At 37.6% G+C, this 23,332-nt stretch overlaps 2 protein-coding genes across 3 annotated transcripts in view; both read left to right on the forward strand.

Moving 5' to 3' along the window:
* LOC125079584 (beta-galactosidase-1-like protein 2) overlaps positions 1-23,332 on the forward strand; it is a 60,635-nt gene that overhangs the window by 13,510 nt on the left and 23,793 nt on the right. For both annotated transcript variants that reach the window (XM_047693313.1, XM_047693311.1), the window contains 6 exons: positions 1,391-1,459; positions 4,020-4,115; positions 5,354-5,462; positions 8,293-8,385; positions 13,535-13,616; positions 14,811-14,875. In XM_047693313.1, coding sequence (XP_047549269.1) covers positions 1,391-1,459; positions 4,020-4,115; positions 5,354-5,462; positions 8,293-8,385; positions 13,535-13,616; positions 14,811-14,875 — 514 coding nt within the window. The remainder of the gene's footprint in view (positions 1-1,390; positions 1,460-4,019; positions 4,116-5,353; positions 5,463-8,292; positions 8,386-13,534; positions 13,617-14,810; positions 14,876-23,332) is intronic.
* LOC125079585 (elongation factor 1-alpha 1-like) lies at positions 11,567-13,222 on the forward strand. Its single transcript, XM_047693314.1, has one exon. It carries the CDS (start codon positions 11,607-11,609, stop codon positions 12,972-12,974), a length of 1,368 nt encoding a protein of 455 aa, XP_047549270.1. The 5' UTR covers positions 11,567-11,606; the 3' UTR covers positions 12,975-13,222.

Here is a 23,332-nt window from a genome sequence, read left to right on the forward strand (position 1 = left end):
ATCCCAGGACCCTGGGATCATGACCTGAGCTGAAGGCAGTGGCTTTAACCCACTGAGCCACCCAGGTGCCCCATGGTTTTTAACAATTTGATTCTAATGTGCTTGGGTGTAGGGTTTGTTTTTTTTTTTTTTCTAAATTCTGCTTGTGGTTCACTGAAATTCTTGAATCATGTAGGTTTATAGATTTCATTAAATGGTAAAATTGTGGCTCTATTTCAACTACTATTTTTGCCTCCCCCTTTTATTCCCCGGAGTCCAATTCCATGTATGGTAGACTTCTTGGTGAGAAAGCATAGATCACTGATCCTGTTTTCATTTTTATTTTTAGTCTTCCTTTTTTCTGCTTTCCATTTTGGATAGTTTCTTTTGTTCTGACCATTTATTCTGTTGTATGTACTCTGTTATTAGTCTCAGCCAATATGTTTTTAATTTCTGCTATTAATAGTATCAAGTATTTTTTATTGCAGATGCTATTTTTTAAAATTTAGAAGTTCCATGTGAGTCTTTTTAGTATCTTCTATTTTTCTCCTTATCATGGTTATGCATTCCATTACTTATTAAGGATATGGTACATATTTGTTATACCTTTTTAGTACTTTATTTTGCTGCTAGTTTCATCCTATATGTCCTTTCTGGGATTGTTTCCATTGCTTGATTTTTTTTTTCTGCTTTGTGTCACATTTTTCTGATTTTGCATGCCTAGTAATTTTCTTAATGTATCCCAAGTATTGTGAATCTTGTATTGTTTGCTGGATTTCATTTTATTCATTCAAAAGTTCTATAAACTTTTCAGCTCTTGCTGGTTTCTTTTTTATGGTTAATGGTTTTTCTTTTTTGCCATTATAGATATGGATTTAAATTTTCATATATTTTCATTAGTATTTAAAAAAGGAAATTTGTGGTTCAACCCCAGAGGGTGTTACATATATATTTATCTACCTGAAGTTCAGCATCAAGGAACAATATTGGCTGCTTGGATCTGCACTGGGGATTTGAAGGATGAAATATTTTTTTTAAGATTTTGTTTATTTATTTGACAGAGACACAGCGAGAGAGGGAACACAAGCAGGGGGAGTGTAAGAGGAGAAGCAGGCTTCCTGCCGAGCAGGGGGCTCCATACAGGGCTCAATGTGGGGCTCATCCCAGGACCCTGGGATCATGACCTGAGCAGAAGGCAGATGTTTAATGACTGAACCACACAGGCTCCCCTGAAGGAGCAAATTTTTAAGCTAATACAAAGTTCACTCACGCACAGAGTCTTGGCTATTGAGATCTTCAATTTCCTTCACAGTAGAGATAGCCCAGGTGCTATATTAATACTGGAGGAATCAATATGGAATAAGATCCATTAAGGTAAAATATTTTTATATTTCTCTTTTTTCCACTGCAGGCATATTCCCTGGAACCTTCACGAGCCAAGAAAAGGCTGGTTTTATCTTACTGCAAACCTGGATTTCATGTATGTCTTAGTGCTGTGGTTGCTTCTTTCTATGGATTGAAGACAGGGGTTAGACTCTGGGATCAGATGAACAAAGGCACCTTACTTTCTGTTTGGGAAATCATTAGGAAGCTCTGATAATTCTGTTCCCTGGTTTGAAGCCCTCTTGAGCAGTGAATCTGTTATTTGCAATAAAGCATAGAGCTTAGTGTTTTTGATGTATTTTATTTACAGTGTGGTTTAGAAAGTCTGCATCTTAAGTGCTACAGTTTTAATCTTTTATGAAGAACCTGCTGTCTCAGTTATAAGAGGATATTTCTGGACTATAGTTTACAAGATTTCTAGGGTATAGCACAGAGTATACATGGTCACTGACTTACAATGTTTTGACTTTATGATGGTACGAAAGTGATATGCATTTAGTAGAAACTGTACTTCAAATTTTGAAGTTTGGTCTTTTTTCAGGCTAACAATATGTTGTACTATACACTTTTATGATACTGAACAGCAGTGGCTAACTATAGTTCCCAGTCAGCCTTGCAATCATGAGGGTAGACAGTGATATACTTACAACCATTCTGTACCTATACAACCATTCTGTTTTTTCATTTTGAGTATAGTAGTCAATAAATTACAGGAGATATTCAGCACTTAAGAAGGCTTTGTGTTAGATGATTTTGCCTAGCTGTAGGCTAATGTAAATGTTCTGAGCACATTGTAGAGTAAGTTAAACTAAGCTATGATATTCAGCAGGTTAGGTGTATTAAATGCATTTTTTTTACTTACAATATTTTCAACTAATGATGGGTTTGTAGGAAACAACCCAATAGTAGTAAAATACACATAGCAAATCTTCAGGAAGATCTATAATTGTTTATTCAAAAATATGTATTAGCTATCTGCTAGAGTTTAGACATTGTCTTTGGTGCAGGGATAGACAGATAATACTCTTTGTACTGTCAAGACTAAGGATTCTCTATAGAGAAGGAGACAAATATTATACTAAAACCACACAACCCAATTTATGGGAACAGATCAGGAAAGGTAACAATGAAGTTACAGCTGAAGTAATTAAAATGTTGAGTAGGAGATTGCTAGAGGGGACTGAGTGGAATTTTAGGAAGAGGGTCCAGCAAAGTCAGAGATGTGAGAGAACAATTGTAAGTTAATTAAGGTAATGTTAGCTGCTGTAACAAGTAAGCTTCAATGTCTTTAACAATAAAGATTTATTTTCATTTAAGTAAAATCTAAAATAGGTATTCCTGGTAAGCATTATGTCTCTTTTCCAAGAAATAATTGAAAGATTCAGGATCTTTCTATATGTGACTTCACCATCTTCTTCATATAGCTTCCAGGCTGCTACACTTATCTGTATCAAGTCAGCAGTGGAAGAGAGAGAAGGGAGAATCTTTTTAGGAAATCAGAACACATTGCTTGTGTTCACATTCTGTTGGCTTGAAGTCAGTCACATAGCAACACCACCTCAATGCCTGGGAGGCTGGGATATGTAGTTGAGCTGTGTGCCCAGGAAGAAAAGGGAATGGCTTTGGCGATTAACTTTCTGCCATACATTCTATTTTCTGGGAACAGCAAATAATGCTTTCTGGTTCTCCTATTAGTTTAACTAGAGAGAATGCCAAAAATGAAACTGAATAGATAGTAGTAGATAGTAGAACACAGCTTGCCTTTATATTTACTATGCTTTACCATTTGGAATCTTTTCTGAAGTCATTGGGAGTCATTTGAAGAATTTTAATTTGGAAAGTTTGTATGTACATTTAGAAAGATTGTGCCAGTAGTATTTTAAAGAGGCAGAATAATATAGTAGTTGATATTTCATTTCTGGAAGCTCTCTGTCTGATTGTACTTTTAGTTCTTCCATTTACTGAGAATATGACCTTTAGGAAGCTTTGACTTATTTAAGCTTTTATTTCAAGCTTTATTTAAGCTTTTTATTTCATTGTAAAATGGAGATGATATTGATACTTATTTCACTGAACTGTGAAATAAAATAATAGTCTTAAAGAAGGCTATAGTGCCAGATGCTGATACAAGATAAAATTAACTCCTATTTTTGTTGTTAATGATGATTATTGATGGGACTGGAGAAGCACTGGAAGAAGGTAAGAAGAAGGAAGGAAAGCAGTCAGAAAACCACTGTCATAACTCAGGTGTGAAATAATGAGTTCTTTAATAAATGTGGTGGTACTAGAAATTAAGAGGAGTTTCATATTTGAAAACATTAAGTATGAGGAATAAACATGATTTGGTGACTGACTGAAAGTAGGAGACACAGAAGAAGGAGGAACAAGGTTTGTAAGAATCTGCCTTAGTATGGCTTTCTTGCATGGTGGGGGCAGATGCATGGGGAGGAGTAGGCTTCTGGACTTGTTTTCTAGCAGCATGAATGAGCCCCTTTGTTAGTGAGTGTAGGGCTCCATGTCTCTCTGGTTCATGCCACCTATAAGGACTTTTGTAGACCAGGCTGGGAGTTCCACCCATTCTAACCTCAGAATAGAACTCAGTGATTCCAGTCTCAGCCTGAATAATAATAAGTGATCCTTATTGCTTCACTTCCCAGGACCTTTATAGCCATGGCTTCGGAGGCAGAGCTGTGGGTAATTCTATGTCCAGGCCCTTATATCGGTAGCGACTTAGACCTTGGAGGCTTACCCAGGTAAGTTGCTCTCTGAGGCCCCTGACCATGACTCCATATGGGCCCCTAGTACATACAAATGGAAGTTAGAGCAAAGGGTTATGCTGATTTTCTGTGTACATTTTTAACCTATACTATTTTCCCATTTAATGACATAGAAAATTAACTTCGATTTATTGGGATTTATGTAGTATGTGTTTTTTTTATATAAACTTCCATCACAATTCTGCAGTGTAAATAAGATAGAGCACTTTTTTTTTAATTTTAGTAAAAACTAGTGGCTGCCACGTAAGCAATACCTTTATAAGTTCTAGTTTTTGTGATGGAGGTACAAGTAGTAAGAAATTGGGTCAATTATCTCTTTTTAAAGAGGGGTATTCCCTCTTGGTAACTTCCAATCATTTTTTATTGTAGTAAAATACACGTAACATAAAAATTTACCATTTGAAAGTGTACAGTTTTATGACAATTAACTACATCAAAAATGTTGAATAACCATCACCACTGTCTAGTGCCAGATTTCTTTGTCACCTGAAAAGGAAGCCCTATGTCCAGTCAACTCCCATTATTTCTTCCCCTAGCCCCTGGCAACCACCAGTTTGCTTTCAGACCCTGTCAGTTTGCCTATTCTGTATATTTCATATAAATTGAATTAGAGAATATGTGACCTTTTGTAACTGGCTTCTTTGCTTAGCATAATGTTCTCAAGGTTCACCTGTGTTATAGCAGGTACAGTTCTTCATTCCCCTTTTATGGCTAAATAATATTCCATCAAAGGGCATTTTTTAAAAAATTTGAAACAACTTTACAGAAGTCTCACTCCAGACTAGGGGTTTGTAAAATTTTTCTGTAAAAGGCCAGATAATAAATACTTTCTGTTTTGAGAGCCACATACATAGTCTGTTATGACTACTCAATCCTGCTCCTGTAGCATGAACACAGCTGTGACAACATGTAAACAAATGGGTCTGTCTGTGTTCCAATAAAACTTTATTTATAGAAACAGACATTGACTCTGATTTGGTCTGTGGGCTGCAGTTTGATGACGGGGCTCTGGATCATTTCATCAGTACACAACTCTGATGTGGTTAAGGTGCTGAGCTATTTGCAGCTAGAATGCAGATTGCTTTTTTAAAGATGGATTAAGATCTGGCAATATACTGTTCTAGTGTGGCTGTCCTTGTTTTCCAGCCTCATGCTTGAGCATTTCTTATTCCTGTTTCCCACCGCAAGAGTAATTCTTACCTTTTCAATCCTAGCTGGTTACTCCGGGATCCAAAAATGAAGCTGCGAACAACTTACAGGGGCTTCACTAAAGCAGTGAATCACTATTTTGATAAGATAATTCCCATGGTAGTACAACTCCAGGTAAATCCAAATTCACCATTCTTATGACCAAGGGAAGTAATTGCCACAGCTGATTTCCTGGATAAAGTTAGCCTATTTTCTATCACACAGAAGCAGGAAGTGTATATAGCAGTTCGTTCCAATTCCTTATTTAAGAAATACCAGGTTTTTATTACCTTGCTTTTCTGCCTGTTTCCTATCTGCTGCCAACTGGAAGCCTTTTCTCTGGCAGTGGACTTGAAACTGGACTCTGTATATTTTTGTTTTCTCTTTTCCATTGTATCTTTGCCCTCAGTCACCATAAATGGGAAATTAATGGTAGTCCTCAAAATGTCTAAATTTGGCTTCTAAAGGTAACAACTTCACACATAATAGATTAGATGGGTGACCTTAGGTCAGCGATTTTGTAAAAGTTGCAATTTATTTGTTTTTTAACATCCCTCCACCACAATAAAGCCATGATGCCAAATGTAATCATTGTTTAGTGGTACTATATTTCTAAAATGGCTGGAAAACAAAAAAAAGGACTATAAACCAGACAGAAAATGAACAAAGGGAGGGAACAAAAATTTAACATCTATTAGGCATCAAGATTTCTGTGAGGCAATCAACAATTACCTAGCATATTTCACTGCCACAGTAATCATTTGAAGGAGATGTTATCATAGATTAAATGGAGGAAATGGCAAACTTGTATGTGGGTAGGAGAGGGCTTCACATAATGTGAATCTGAATTTACTATGGAGAGTTGGTTCTTAACACTGTGAGTATCTCAGTTGATCAGACTCAGGAAAGCTATTAAAACTACTAAGTGACTGAAGAGAATCTGTGTGCCATTTGGGGAATGTGGAGATAATCCTTCAAAAAGATTAGAGCTATGCTATCCAGTATAGGAGCTATATATATGCTTTAATTTGATTTAATTAAAATCAAATAAAATTTAAAAATAATTTCTTCCTTTACGCTAGACACATTTTTAGTGCTCAGTAGGCATGTGTGGATACCTACCATATTGGGCAATGCAAACACAGAATATATTCATTATCAGAAAGTTCTGCAGGACAGCATTGTACTAGCCCACCCCAAATCAGACTTCTCAGTCTTGCAACTCCTGGAAAACTAATAATCAGAACCTTGCTTAACACAAAATCAGGGTCTGAGGCAGTTTGGAGGTCTCAAAAGCATTTTATCATGGTGTTATAAGTCAACACTTGCAATGAATAGCTGCCTTTCAGAACTTCCAGTTGTATTGATCTGGTTCTGGATCTCTTGCTAATACAGGTACTGTCAATTTCTGGATCTTCCCTCTTTCTTTATCTATTCTCTAACCTGCTAGATTCGTAATTGGATAGATGGGAAAGGGGAAGAGAGAAGCAGGTTTTGAAAAAGTTTTTCAGTGTTTGTCAGCAGAGGATGACATTTACATTTTTCAATGTTTGTCAGCAGAGGATGACATTTAAAGGTTTGAGAAACACTCTTGTGGGCCTTTTGTCCTCTTTTTTCCCTATCAGGATATAATGCAGTCATTCCTTGCTTGCTAAAGATTCTTCCATTTCAACTCTTTCCACCCAGTTGCTCCTGAACCATGACAAACACAGGTTTTGATGTGCAAACACTTCCATGACACTTATACATGGTGCTGGGTGTTGTCCAGACTCTTACTTGTGTCGTTGGTGTGGAGTTTAATCCTTAGAAATCAACACTATTTCTATTTTTGTATGCTGGGAGGAGTATCTCATGCTTCCCCATGTATCTCTGAGATTAGGTTGAGGAGATGCTGAGGTGGGCATGATAAACCTCAACTAAGGTGTGACAGGTGCAAGATATGAAGAGGAAATATATTGGCTAGACTGGTGAGAACTATAAAGATAGGGGATGACTGAATATGTTACCATCAACAGACAGGAGTGAGTAGGGTTGGGAAATGTGAAGATATTTGCAAGAGGGCATAATTACGAGAACAGAAGGGATGTGACCCAGCACAAAGTTGGGATTAATAAAGAATCATGAGAAACATCAACATTCCTTAAGAGGTGAGTAGGGCAAGAGGAGCTCACAGAAGAAACTGAAGTGTGGTGACCAGGCCAGAGGCAGGCCAGAAACTAGGAAAGAGCAATAGGAGACCACAGATGAGAGGTTTCAAGAAGGAGAAGGTAGCCAAGGATGCCAAATGTTGCTCAGAGAGATAGTAAATTTGAATTAAAATTTATTGTTTGAACTTAGCAAAGAGAAGGTAATGTTAATAACGTAGGTGGAATGGAAAGAATGGGAATGAGTAAATGAGTAAATGAGAGAATAAGAAGTCAAGTGTTAGTTCAGGAATATTTCAGAGTTTGTCCATGAAGATGAAGAGGGCAAGATAGTGGGCACTGGAGGGGGAAGTGGTCCAGGCAAGTTATTTTTAACAGAGGACTTTGAGTCAATTTAAATGATAATGGGGAAGGTTTAGTAAAAAGGGAGATGATGATATAAACGACAGAACGGTAGTCCAAAAAGAGTGAAGTTCTTGAGAAGTAAGGAGGATGAGAGACATTTGACTCATTTAACTGGTGCTAAGATAGAAAGGATGGAAGTGGAGGTGTGAAGCATCATGCTTAATGCATTGAATTAAGAGGGAAAAGGGTGGGAGTCCATTAATAGGAAGTACTAGAAAAGGTAGGATTCTAGGAGCAGTTGACTGCTGACTGTGGAGTGAGAGAAATTGTCTGAACTATAGTGTAACTTGGAGTTTAGTTTAGGAATGTGTTATTTTTATGGCACTCTAAGTATGTGTGTGCAACAGCAAAATTGAGAAAATCTAGCCTTTCCCACAGTAACTTTACTCTCAAACTCTCATCTCCTTGACCCTCAGTATGGAAAGGGAGGCCCCATCATTGCTGTGCAGGTTGAGAATGAATATGGTTCATATCATCGGGATAATCGTTACATGTCGTATATTAAAAAGGTAAGTGCTCCTTTCAATTTCCTCCATGTTTACATATTTCTTTCCTCATTTTGTTAGTTTGTGGAGCAAACATATCCTGAGTAGCTATAGCTTGCATGATACCATGGAACATAAAGATGAATAAGGTCCAATTTAATTTTTTCATACATTTACGTCCTAAGAGGAGAAAAGAAACTACCTATATAACTCTCAAGTAAGGCAGACTAATGTTAAAATATTTTTCTTTTCTGTGAACATCATAGCTCTCTTTTGGTTGGTGTTTGTATAATACATACTTTTCTATCCTCTTACTTTCAATTATTCTGGATTCATATGCTTAAGGAACATACCTTATAAGCAGTATATGATTAGAATTTGTTTTTGTTACTTCATTATGAAAATTCTTATCTTTTAAATGAGTTATTTGGCTAATTTAAATTTAATATAATTACTGACAGTTGCAGTTATTTATTTTAAAGATTTTATTTATTTATTTGACAGACAGAGACCACACGTAGGCAGAGAGGCAGGGAGGAGGAAACAGGCTCCCTGCTGAGCAGAGAGCTGGATGCGGGGCTCAATCCCAGGACCCCAGGATCATGACCTGAGCCAAAGACAGAGGCTTTAGCCCACTGAGCCACCCAGGCGCCGCACTGACAGTTGCATTTAAATCTACCATCCTGTTAACTTTCTTTCTATTTGCCCTACCTATCCTATGGTCTTTTCTCTTCTCTCTCTTTTTTTTTTCTCCTTTTGGATTGACTTTTTTTTTTTTTATTCCATTTTTTCCTGTATTAGCTTGTTAAACACTTTTCACTTTTCTTTTAGTATTGGCCATAGAGACTACTATTTATCCTAGACTACTATTTATCCTAGAAATATTAATGTCTAATATAAATTAGTGTGTTTGCTGGTTCCTAGACAAATTAAGTTTAATTGCATTTTCCTCCTTTCTTTCCTCGGTACTATTGTTATTTCTTTTAATGCTAAATATATTTATGTCCACAAGATATTATTTTTATTATTACATGGAATAATTTAGATTTATGTGCCTAATTTACTTTTTTGTTGCTCTTATCTCCTCTTTGCATCTCTGAGCTTTATCTCTCTTATCATTTCCTCTGCCTAAAGAATACCTATTTGTATTTTCTTTGTTGCAGGTATGCTATTAACAAATTCTCTCACCTTTTGTTTGCCTGAAAATGTGCCTAGCTCATCGTCCATTTTGAAGGATATTCGTACTGTATGTAGAATTCTAGATTGGCAATTATTTTCTTTGATGATTCCCTGGCGTATAATTTTTTTATTAAGAAGTTAGGTATTGATAAAATTATGGTTCCATTGAAGGTAAAATGTATTTTTCTTCTGGCTTCTTTTAAGATTTATTTTTTGGTTTTCCTCAACTTTACTAAGATTTTGCTAGGTGTGATTTTTTTTTTATTCTGCTTACATTTGTTTGCACCCTTCATTATGTGGCTTGAAGTCTTTAATTGGTTTTGGAAAATCTCCACCAACTGTCAGCTTAATTTTTTTCTCTCCTTTCCTCTAGGACTTCTGTTATACAAAACTAGATATTTTCATCATATTTGTTTTGCTCTTTTCTGGATTACTTTTTTCTAAGATATCTTGTAATTTATGAATTTTCTCTGCAGCTCTGTCTAAATTGATGTTAAACCTAGTTCTTAATTTCACATATAGTGATTTTTAGTTCTAGATTTTCATTTGATTCTTTTCTGTGGTTTCCTTTTTTTGGCCAAAATTTTCCATTTTTAAAAGATTCCTTGAACATATTAATTATAATTATTTCAAAGCTGTGTTTAAGAAACCTAATGTCTAATTTCCTATGTATCTGTTCCATTGTCTGTTTTTCTCATGTTTTCAGTAAATAATATCTTTTGGTATGCCTAATAATTTTTCAATCCAATTTATTTATGAAAACATGACTGAGATCATTTGAAGCTCTTCAGATGGATTTGTTTTTGCTTCTAGAAGGTAACAAATGATTTGGAGCTGGGCTTTAATTCTTCTGAGAGTAGGTCTAATTCTTGTTCACCTTCTGTCCTAGGGGATAGATAACCCTTTGCGTCCCAGCTAAAAGCCTAGAATTGTTATGGCCCCTCTTCTATTTTGGAAGTCTATAAACTGCAATTTCTTTCCCAACGTCCCATAAAATGCTGGGGAATCTAATCAGCTTTTTAGCCTCTCAACTGATGCTTGGGGAATCAATGTCTGAAGGAAAAAGTTTAAAACATGCTAGTTTCACCTCTCTTGGCTGCCTGCCTCTCTGAAAACTTGACTCCTCAAGTCCTTCCTTGGCATATGTCTAGTATTGTCAAATAAATTTAAAAAATTTTTGTCCAGCTCATCTAGTTGTTATTAGCAGGATGGTTAGTCTGAAACAAAATAGCCCACTGTGTCTAGAAGTGGAACCTATTGCTATCCCTATGAGTAGTGGTCCATGAATCCCAGTTAGCACCCTTTTCTTTACCAAGTGTTCTAGTTTAGATAAAAAGTTATATGGTCCTCTACCAATTTGCCATATTGCTTGCTGGGCCTAAAAGTGGGAAACATTGCATCTAAAGGACCTATGGTAGTAGAAGTTTGGCTGTAATTAATATATGACATGCTATCTCCTCTCACTCATTCTGTTCACCTCTCAGCCTTCCCTGTTTTTCAGAAGAGTTCAGGAGAAGCAAACCACCTTCTCATTCCCAACAAGGATAATTGCAGGAATAGTGTCACCTTCAGAATATTGTGATCTACAGACCCAGGAAGACATACCTTTGGCTTTTCTCAGTATTCATGGCCATAGTCTCAGTACTTGATTTTTCAAATAGATAAATTTCTTAGCCTCTTCTCTTTCTCCTTGATTTAGACTCTCTTGGATTTATTTCTAGTTGAACTAGAGACATTAAAGTCTCAGGCAGTGACAAGTGCAACCATAGATTGACTAAACAAAAATTTACCTGTGCATGCCATTGACCAAAGGAAAACCAGCAGTTGTGTGTGTGTTTCCTAATCCACCCTGTGAGCTGGGTCCCGGGCATGTAGCTAATTTGCATAGGATTATGGAGAAGAAGTTTGTCTTAAGCTCTCTGATGCACTAGACAAAATCTGGGATTCAAGTCCTTAGGGGAAAGCACTGTATTAAGGTGAATGAAAATAGTCTCACTGGCTTTATTGCAACGGGTTTGCCGCCAGAACACAGGTGTCATGAAAACCACTGCTCAACCTAAACCAGAATGGGGAAGGAAAAGACTCATATCAACATTGTTGTCATCGGACATGTAGATTTGGGCAAGTCTACCACTACTGGTCATCTGATCTACAAATGTGGTGGGATCGACAAAAGAATTATCGAAAAATTCGAGAAGGAGGCTGCTGAGATGGGAAAAGGCTCCTTCAAGTATGCCTGGGTCTTGGATAAACTGAAAGCTGAACGTGAACGTGGTATCGCTATTGATACCTTCCTGTGGAAATTCGAGACCAGCAAGTATTATGTGACCATCATTGATGCTCCAGGACACAGAGACTTTATCAAAAACATGATTATAGGGACATCTCAGGCTGACTGTGCTGTCCTGATTGTTGCTGCTGGTGTTGGTGAATTTGAAGCCGGTATCTCCAAGAACGGGCAGACCCGTGAGCATGCCCTTCTGGCTTACACACTGGGTGTAAAACAACTAATTGTTGGTGTTAACAAAATGGATTCCACTGAGCCACCCTACAGCCTGAAGAGATACGAGGAAATCGTTAAGGAAGTCAGCAACTACATTAAGAAAATTGGCTACAACCCTGACACAGTAGCATTTGTGCCAGTTCCTGGTTGGAATGGTGACAACATGCTGGAGCCAAGTGTTAACATGCCTTGGTTCAAGAGATGGAAAGTCACCCGTAAAGATGGGAATGCCAGTGGAACCACACTGCTTGAAGCTCTGGATTACATTCTGCCACCAACTCGTCCAACTGACAAGCCCTTGCATCTGCCTCTCCAGGACGTCTACAAAATTGGTGGTATTGGTACTGTCCCTGTGGGTCAAGTGGAGACTGGTGGTCACCTTTGCTCCATTCAATATTACACTGAAGTCAGGTCTGTTGAAATGCACCATGAAGCTTTGAGTGAGGCTCTTCCTGGGGACAATGTGGGCTTCAATGTCAAGAACGTATCTGTCAAAGATATTTGTCGTGGCAATGTGGCTGGTGACAGCAAAAATGACCCACCAATGGAAGCAGCTGGCTTCACAGCTCAGGTGATTATCCTGAACCATCCAGGCCAAATTAGTGCTGGATATGCACCTGTGCTGGATTGTCACACAGCTCACATTGCTTGCAAGTTTGCTGAGCTGAAGGAGAAGATAGATCGTCTTTCTGGAAAAAAGCTGGAAGATGGTCCCAAGTTCTTGAAATCTGGTGACGCTGCTATTTTTGATATGGTTCCTGGCAAGCCTACGTGTGTTGAGAGCTTCTCTGACTATCCTCCTCTGGGCCGTTTTGCTGTTCGTGACATGAGACAGACGGTTGCTGTGGGTGTCATCAAAGCAGTGGACAAGAAGGCAGCTGGAGCTGGCAAGGTCACCAAGTCTGCCCAGAAAGCTCAGAAGCCTAAATGAATATTATCCCCAACACCTGCCACCCCAGTCTTAATCAGTGGTGGAAGAACGGTCTCAGAACTGTTTGTGTCAATTGGCCATTTAAGTTTAATAGTAAAAGACTTGTTAATGATAACAATGCATCGTAAAACCTTCAGAAAGAAAGGAGAATGTTTTGTGGACCATTTGTTCTTTTGTGTGTGTGTGGCAGTTTTAAGATATTAGTTTTTAAAATCAGTACTTTTTAATGGAAACAACTTGACCAAAAATCTGTCACAGAATTTTAAGACCCATTAAAACAAAAGTTTAATGAGGAAAAAAAAAAGAAAATAGTCTCACTGCCTCTTACTTTAGGTCCGATATTTTAATTGTCAGTTTGGCCTTTCTGAGTGTGGCTGAGGCAGGGATGATGTTTTTTTGGTTCTAATTTACTAACTTACAAGAAGTTGGATGAAGGAATTAGGCTTATTCTCCATTCCTCAGCTTCATTCCAGTACTTTTATCACCATCAGTTTTTTCTAGAGAGAAGCCATTCCATGGGATAAGGGACAGTTCATTTACCTTACTAAATTTCTCCACAGGCTCTGATCACAAGAGGAATCAAGGTGCTGCTTATGACAGCTGATAATGGAGATGAACTGACAAGAGGCCACTTAAAACAGGGTACAATTTCTCTTTAATTTTTTTCCTGTACTAGTGAAGTCTGAAACAGAACAGCAGTCCTTCTGATGCTTTATTTCTCCCATTTCCCATGGATGCTTTATTTCTCCCCATAGTTTTCTTTTTAAAGATTTTATTTATTTGAGAGAGAGAGAGAGTGAGCATGAGAACATGCAAGCCCACAAGTTGGGGGAAGGGCAAAAGAAAAGGGGGAAGGAGAAGCAGATTCCCCACTGAGCATGGAGCCTGACTATGGGGCCTGATCCCTGGGACCTGAGATCACAACTGGCTGAAGTCAGATGCTTAACCAACTAAGCCCAAGGCCCCATAGTTTTTAGGAGAGTGGTGGGGTGAGTTAAGGAACAAGTTCTTACCCTACTACCCCACCATCCGTTACTTACAGAACCAACAATGCAGAACCCTTGCTCAATCCTTTTCAGTCCTTAGTGGCCAGAGTGGGGCCTGGCTGGGACCCAAGTAAAGGCTATCTTTGTCATTGCCAAATGTCTATGACTGAACAACAGGAAGTGGAGGCAGTGTCAGAGAAATAGTACTGTCATGGACCAAGACCCCAAGCTCGGGGGATGAATAAGTTTGGGGAATAAACGTATTAGGGCAACATGGAATAGAATTATAAGGAGGGAATATGGATTGACACTTAAGAAAATGGAAAAAGACGATGTGCGGACAGATTGAACCAGAGAACACCGCCATCTGCAGTTCTTTCACACAAACAGTCATGTCTTCTTCTGTTGGCCTTTCTCCCATCTTTTGGCATCCTTCATCTTGTAGCAGAGGCAGGAGAGCATTCTGAATTAGAAGTCAGGAGATCTATAGTCAAGTTTTGGTATTAGGCTATTCATCTCTCTGGGCTGAGTTTTTTCATTTGACTTTCGTTTATTCATCAGCATAATGTAATTTATTTTAACTAATGTTATTGTCTGGGTCATTCATCGTAAAGCTAAATGAAGGGATGTACGTGAAAACACTTTGTATGGAGCAGGTATGGGCCCACATGCAGGAATATATCTTTATTATTAACCGCAATCAATAAAGTGTTAATGAGAACTCCCTCTGAGGTGTATGTGCAGAAGTTGTGGAGGCCCACATCTTTATCCTCTGTCTGGGAGTATAGTCTCTCTCTGCTCAACAGTGCTTGTAGGAGGACCTCACTCAGTGTCTCCTTTTCCTCCACAGTACTTTCCACTGTCCACATGAAAAATATAAAGAAAGAAACTTATGATACACTCTTATCAATTCAGGTAAGGACTTTTCAGAGATGGGAGATGTTTTGATTCTGGCTCACACTAGCACCTCTTTTTCATTTGGTGGGGAAATTCTCAGCAGTGATTAGTTCAGTTAAAACTGGATGTGTTATGCCCTTGAAATGCCTGCTGTAGGTGGTTTGGGGTATAACTAAATCAAGTTCAAATGCTTACGGATTCTGGGCCATAGCCCTTTAGAAGAATACGGAATGAGAAACATAGCATACTAGCAAAGCAGCATCAGTAGGAATCCTCACAGCAGTCCAGGGGCAGTCCCTACCCCCAGTGACAGTTCAGGTTTTAGGGAATGGGAACCATCCTTGCAGAGAAGCCTCAGTCTCAGTGGAGGAACCAACCAGTATCATTTTTCACAGCTCTATAGGTATAGATTCCAAGTCTGCTAAAGGGAACTCTTGGTTTCAAGATACACTGCATGCAGGCATCTAGGTCTACACTAGGAACTTGTATATATCATTCATAGTTCTCCAATCCAGATACAATTTGCTAATCAGAGGTCATTTTAATCATAGCAACCTACCTGATAACATGCATAACATTCGGCTTTATCTGGTTTTCAGGTAGACCTGAAGTTAGTTTGCATGGGCAAAGAGAGAGGTTTTTGTTAACCCCTTACTCATGGCCCCATTCACCTGTAAGTACTTATGACCCAGTGAGAGAGACAAGGAATGTAAATAAACACAAGATAGGAAGTGCTAATTGCAGTAAAACTATTAATGGGTAACCAGAGATCAGAGGGTGGTAGAGATTCCTACCACCAGCTGAGATCCATGGTTATGTGTTTCATTTTGCACGGGACTGAGATATGTGGTATTAGGAGCAAAAGAAGAATATGTTAATTACCATCAATATAAAATAATGTCTGGAACTCTAAAAACTGTTAAATCCCTGATTCTTCTCCCCTATGGTCTGAGACAGCACTAAGATTTAGAGAAGAGATATAAAGGGAGATGTCCAGCTTTGTAACGACTAGGCCAACATCAGGAAGTATTACAGGAAGCTCAGAGATGTGCAGGGATTAGGGTCAGTGCATTCCAAGGGAATATGAAGAGGTGCTATAATTCCCACGACAAAGTAAGCACTCAGATAAATGCTAACATTATGACAATGGAGGAAGAATGGGGGGGGGGCAATAAAGCCAGTGGAATCCAAAGTTAAAAATGATATGGTGTCTATAATTAGCAAAGTTCTGAAAATGAGGTAATTTGTTTATTTATTGAGTAAGTCAGCAAATGTTTCTAGCATCTACTATGTACCAGTTAGGTACTTTTCAAGGCACCGTGTATAAAGCAGTGAATGAAATCTATAAAAGCAGAACTTTTGGAGCTTATATTTTAGTGGTAAGAGGCAGACAATAAACAAAGGCAAATACAGAATATGAGGTAGTAACAAAAGCTAGAAAAACTTGTGATAATATTTATATACACAGCTTTTACTATATGTAATCTTCCCATTTTTTTTTCATGTTTATTTCCTATATTACCATGTTAAAAGCTATTAATCATACTCTCATTTTGCAGATGAGGAAACCATGACTTAGGTTAAATTACTGATTTGAGATCACAGGTTGATAATCAGACCATGTAATAGAATAACCCAGGCTTCAATTTAAACCTTCTGCTCCCAAATCCCATGCTCTTCTCACTTTCTTATATCATTAACTGTTTAAACTTCTTCTGTGGTGAGAAAATTATTTGATACAATGTAGGAGCAATCACAGGAATTAAATAACAAAAATAAGTACCCATAGCTTTAGAAAGTTCATTATAATTTGTTTCTAATGCATTTCTTATGTGAGAAATTGAACATGAAAGAAACACAATTCTTAGGACAGATGTAACTAAATATGGGGAGAAAGCAGAGCTTTTGAACCCCTATTTTGTTTTTGTATTCTCTATCAAAGAGATTCCTCTCCAAACTGGATAAGGTAGAACATACATAGTTAAGGGGGAGCTAAAGCTTTAAATGAATGAGAAGTTAGATGTTTCAAACTTAAATCAGAATGAGCACATTATTTTGAGTGGGTACCTTGTGCCAGATCCTGTGCTAGGCTCTGGATATATACTGGTGATGAAAAAGATATCTTCTTTGTCCTTGTGGAGGCTATTTCCAGGATTGTTCAGTGAGTATGGGGGCTCTGTTGTTGGTTCTGTTCTGACTGATCCTCTTCTGAGGGAAGATACAGAAGCTGTGCTTGTCAAAGGTCTAGATGAGACAGTGCTGGAAATGAGTGCTCATCCACCAAATGATAGGATCTGCTGTATTAGAGTAGGCTGAAATCAACACAGATCATTATAAAGTCCCTGCATTAAAATTAACAACAAAACAGCAGCAACAGAGCTGAAATACCAAAATGCAGAAAAGAAGAGATCCATTCTGCTGGCAGTTTATATGAAAGAGATTTAGAGTGCTATCTGATGGCATCTTTCACTTAAATCAAATCTGTGACATCTACTACCAAGTTTTGAAAACTTGGGTTTTATTACTATGAGTGACATTACCATATTTCTTCATACTGGTTGGAGCACAATTGAAGAATTTGTTTTTGTGTTTTTGTTCAGGCCATTTTGTTTTAGGAGATATTTTAACAAAGTGGAATGCTTCCAGGAAATGTAATTTAGGATTTCTCTAAAAATAAATGAAAGGTACTGGGAGTTCAGTTTGAAGTTGACCAAGAGAAGTTGACCAAGATGGTGACAGGAGACTCCTGAGCTCCCTTCCTCCCACACATACCCCAAATATACAGCCACCCACAAGCAGTTCCCTCTGAATTAGGTATAGAAACTAGCTGAGTGACTTTACATATTGTGAGAATGAAAAAATATTCACACCAAAATAGGTGGGAAAGGCTGAGACATGTTCTTACCATAAACCTCATCCCCTGATATAGTGTCACAATTGAGAGGGAATCCTCAGCCCCTAGCTTCTCCCTGAGGAGTGGAGGATTCGGACCCCACATCTAGTGTCCCAACTTTTAAGACTCCCACTGGAGATATGGGCTTCCAAACACCTGGCTCTGAAAGCTGTGCCCATGAGACCCATAAGACTCTATATAAAAAAGGAAGCAATTGTAATGGCCACATGAGCACTAATCATGACTGTTCCCCCGCCCTCTCAGCACAGAGGGAAAGGCAAAATCATCTATGTCCCAATCTGTCCCCAAAGAGGTATATCTGAAACTTTAAAGGTTACTGTCTGAGGGCCAGCCAGGCTTCTAATTTAGCAGGCAGCTAGAGGCTGACTACAATCTCTCCAGTCCTGGGGAGCCAGCAGACACATTTCACACCTTCTTCCAGTTCACTCCAATAATAAAACCAAGTCCCAAGATCTCTCTGGATGGAGCTTGTGCACATATCTGGCACCTAGCTTGCAGCAGAGACCTGAGGCTGCTGGATCACCTGGTTGTAATAGTCAATGGCACCTGTACTCACGAGTACTACAGTACCATAGCAAACAAAGAGTCCTTAACAAGCACAGAAGTTTCTCCTTCCCAACTGGCTATACACACCTAGGCCCAGCACAGAGAAAGCAAGCTAAAATGCCCATTTCCCAGTTTCTCCCTGGAAGGAGCTTAACAATATACTCCTCGCTGGTGCGAGCTTCCGGGCTCTAATCAGTCTGCATCTGGTTGCTGATTGTGATCCTCTCCTTTGGGACAGTGTCAGCTCTTGGCACTTGCTCAACTACTATGAGCCACTAAAAACAAAGAAGATGGCTCAGACAATCACAAAAGTTTGAGAGACAACTAGGAACCTGGGCTGGGCTGATCAACAAGGCTCATCTACATGAGATCATTCTGTCAAGATGGGGAGAGATCACTCTTTGTATATAATATGCAGGAGTTAACAGAGAGTCAAAGAAAATGAAAAACAAACTAAAAACCAGAGGAATATGTCCCAAACAAAAGAAAAAGAAACTCCAGAAACAGATCTTAATAAAATGTAAATAAGTGCTTTGCTTTATAGAGAGTTCAAAATAATATCATAGAGATACTTACTGAGGTCAGGAGCACAACGCATATGCAAAATGATAATTTCAACAAAGAGATAGAAAATATAAAAAAGTACCAAGCAGAAATCATAGGGCTGAAGACTACAGTAGTTGAATTAAAAATCTAATAGAGGGGCTCAACAGTAGAGTTGATGAAGTGGAAAAAACAGATCTGCAAACTCAAAGACAGGGCGGTAGAATTCATCCAATCATAAGAGGAAAAAAAAAAAGAATAAAAAAAAGTGTTCTGAGAGCTTAAGGGATTTATGGGGCACCTTATGGGACAAATCAGAGAATATACACATTATAGAGATCCTGAAAGGAGAAGAGAAAAGGGAACAAAAAAATAATGACTGAAAACTTGCCTAGGTTAGGGAATGAAACAGACATCCAGATCCAGGAAGCCTATAAAGTGCCAAATAAAATGAATCCAAGGAGATTTATATTGGGACATATCAATATAAATTTGTCAGAAGGTAAAGACAAGGAGAAAATCTTAAAAACAACAAGAAAGAAGCAACCTGTTACATATAAGGGAATCTGCATAAGGCTACCACAGATTTTTTTTTAAGTTTTTATTTAAATTCAATTTAATTGACATATATTGTATTATTAGTGTCAGGGGTAGAATTCAGGGATTCATCAGTTGCATATAACACCTAGTTCTCGTTACTTCAGGTGCTCTCCTTAATGCCCATCACCTAGTTACCCGATCCCCCCATCCACCTCCCCTATAGCAACCCTAGGTTTGTTCCCTATGCTTAGAGTCTTTTATGGTTTGCCTCCCTCTCTTATTTTATTTATCCTTCTCTTCCCCTATGTTCATTTGTTTTGTTTTTTATATGAGTGAAATCATATAGTATTTGTCTTTCTCTGACTGACTTACTTTGCTTAGCATAATACCCTCTAGTTCCATCCATGTCGCTGCAAATGGCAAGATTTCATTCTTTTTGATGTTGAGTAATATTCCATTATAGAAATATAGCACAATTTTATCTGTTCTATGTTGTCTGTTGATGGACATCTGGGCTCTTTCCATATTTTGGCTATTGTGAACATTGCTGCTATAAACATTGGGGTGCATGTGCCCCTTCGAATCACTATGTTTGTATCTTTTGGATAAATACCTTGTAGGGCAATTGCTGGGTCATAGAGTAGCTCTATTTTTAACTTTTTGAGGACCCTCCATACTGTTTTCCAGAGTGGCTGTACCAGTTTATATTTCCATCAACAGTGTAAGAGGGCTCCCTTTTCTCCACATCCTCACCAATATCTATTGTTCCTGACATGTTAATTTTAGACATTCTGACCAGTGTGAGGTGGTATCTCATTGTGGTTTTGATTTACATTTTCTTAATGACAAGTATGGAGCATTTTTTCATGTTTCTGTTGGCCATTTGTATGTCTTCTTTGAAGAAATGTCTGTTCATGTCTTCTATTTCTTGACCAGATTTTTTTGGTTTTTTTGGGTGTTGAGTTTGATAAGTTCTTTATAGATTTTGTATACTAGCATTTTTTCTGATAAGATAGTTGCAAATATCTTCTCCCACTCTGTAGGTTGTCTTTTGGTTTTGGCAACTGTTTCCTTTGCTGTGCAAAAGCTTTTTATCTTGATGGAGTCCCAAGAATTCATTTTTGTTTTTGTTTCCCTTGACTTTGGGGACATGTCTAGCAAGGAGTTGCTGTGGCCAAGGTCAAAGAGATTGCTGCTTATGTTCTTCTCTAGGGTTTTGATGGATTCCTAACTCACATTGAGGCTTTTCATCCATTTTCATTTTATCTTTATGTATGGTGTAAGAAAATGGTCCAGTTTCATTCTCCTGAATGTTGCTGTCCAGTTTTCCCAACACCATCTATTGAAGAGACTTTTTTCCATTTGATGTTCTTTCCTGCTTTGTCAAAGATTAGTTGAGGGTCCATATCTGGGCTCTCTATTCTGCTCCACGGAGGTGTGTGTCTGTTTTTGTGCCCGTGCTATACTGTCTTGATGATTACAGCTTCAAGTCCAGAATTTTGATGATGCCAGCTTTGGTTTTCTTTTTTAACATTTCTTTGGCTATTTGGGGTCTTTTCTGGTTCTGCAGAAATTTTAGGATTGTTTGTTTCAGCTCTATGAAAAAAGCTGATGGTATTTTGATATGGATTGTATTGCATATATAATTACTTTGGGTGGCATAGACATTTTAACAATATTTGTTCTTCCAATCCATGAGCATAGAATGTTTTTTTGTTTCTATGTGTCTTCTTCAACTTCTCTCATAAGTGTTCTATAGTTTTCAGAGCATAGATCCGTACCTCTTTGGTTAAGTTTCTTCCTAGGTATTTTATGGGTTTTAGTGCTCTTGTAAATGGTATCAATTCCTTAATTTCTCTTTCTTCTGCCTCATTGTTAGTGTATAGAAATAAAACTGACTTCTGTGCATTGATATCCTTCCACTTTTCTGAATTCCTGTATCAGTTCCAGCAATTTTTTGGTAGAGCCTTTTGAGTTTTCTACAGAGTATCATGTTGTCTGTGAAGAGTGAGAGTTTGACTTGCTCTTTGCTGACTTGGATGCAGTTTATTCCTTTGTGTTGTGTGACTGCTGAGGTTAGGACTTCCAGTACTGTGTTGAACAACACTGGTGATAGTGGACATCTCTGTTGTGTTCCTGACCTTAGGGGAAATGTTTTCAGTTTTTTCCTATTGAGAATGATACTTACTGGAGATTTTTTGTTTTGCTTGTTTGGCTTTTATGATATTGATATTGATATGATATTGAGGTATGTTCCTTCTATCCCTACATGTGGAGTTTTTAATCAACAAAGGATGCTGTATTTTGTCAAATGCTTTTTCTGCATCTGTTGAGAGGATCATGATTCTCACACTATCTTTTATTAATGTATTGTATCACATGGATTGATTTGCAGATCTTCAACCACCCTTGCTGCCCTGGAATAAATCCCACTTGGTCATGGTCAATAATCCTTTTATTATTAGATTATAAAAAATAAATAAATAAATTATTATTATTATTATTTATTACTGTTGGATCATATTGGCTAGTAGCTTGCTGAGAATTTTCTTTTTAATCAATGTTCATCAGGAATAGGTCGGTAATTCTCCTTTTCAGTGGGTGTCTTTGGTTTTGGGATCAAGGTAGTTCTGGCTTCATAGAATGAGTTTAGAAGTTTTCCTTCCATTTCTATTTTTTGGAATAGATTTAGAAGAATAGGTACTAATTCTTCTTTAAATGTTTGGTAGAATTCTGCTGGGAGGCCATCTGGTCTGGGACTCCTGTTTCTTGGGAGATTTTTGATTACTGATTCAATTTATTTATTCAATCAATTTCAATTAATTATTCAATATTACTGATTACTTATTCAATTTGTTTGTGGGTCTTTTCAGATTTTCTATACCTTCCTATTTCAATTTTGGTAGCTTACATGTTTCTGGGAATTTATCCATTTCTTCCAGATTGCCTAATTTGTTAGCATATAATTGCTCATAAGTCTCTTATAATTGTTAGTATTTCTGTGGTATTGGTTGCTATCTCTCCTCTTTCATTCATGATTTTATTTATTTGGGTCCTTTCTCTTTTCTTTTTGATAAATGTGGCTAGGCATTTGTTGATCTTATTAATTTTATTATTATTAATTCATTGATCTTATTAATCTTATTAATTCTTATTAACCTTATTAATTCTCTAAAAGAAAAAGTTCTTAGTTTCATTGTTCTGTCTTACTGCGTTTTTTTTTTTTAATTTCTATATTTTGATGTCTGCTCTAATCTTTATGATTTCTCTTCTCCTGCTGGATTTTGGCTTTATTTGTTGTTCTTTTCCAGCTCCTTTAGGTATAAGGTTAGGTTACATATTTGAGACTTTTCTTATTTCTTGAGAAAGGCTTTTATTGCAGTATACCTCTCTCCTACAACTGCCTTTGCTGCTTCCCAAAGGTTCTGAACTGTCATGCTTTCATTTCATTTGATCCCATTTATTTATTTATTTTTTTAGTTATTTTTAGTTATTCTTTAATTTCCTAGTTGACCCATTCATTCTTTCTTAGGATGCTCTTTAACCTCTGTGTATTTGTGGTCCTTCCAAATTTTTTCTTGTAGGTGACTTCAAGTTTTAAAGCATTGTGTTTTAAAAATATGCATGGAATAATCCCAATCTTTTTCTACCAGTTGAGACCTGATTTGTGACCCAATATGTGGTGTATTCTGAAGAATGTTCCATGTGCACTCAAGAAGAATGTATATTCTTCTTGATGAATGTTTTAGGATGTTTTAGGTGTTTTAGGATGAAATGCTCTGAGCATATCTGTGAAGTCCATCTGATCTAGTGTGTAATTCAAAGCCCTTGTTTCCTTGTTGATCTTCTGCTTAGATGATCTTTCCATTGCTATGAGTGGGGCATTAAAGTCCCCTACTATTATTGTATTATTATCAATGTGTTTCTTTAAT

This window comes from Lutra lutra, chromosome 10 (assembly GCF_902655055.1).
Source record: "Lutra lutra chromosome 10, mLutLut1.2, whole genome shotgun sequence".
Taxonomy (NCBI): domain Eukaryota; kingdom Metazoa; phylum Chordata; class Mammalia; order Carnivora; family Mustelidae; genus Lutra; species Lutra lutra.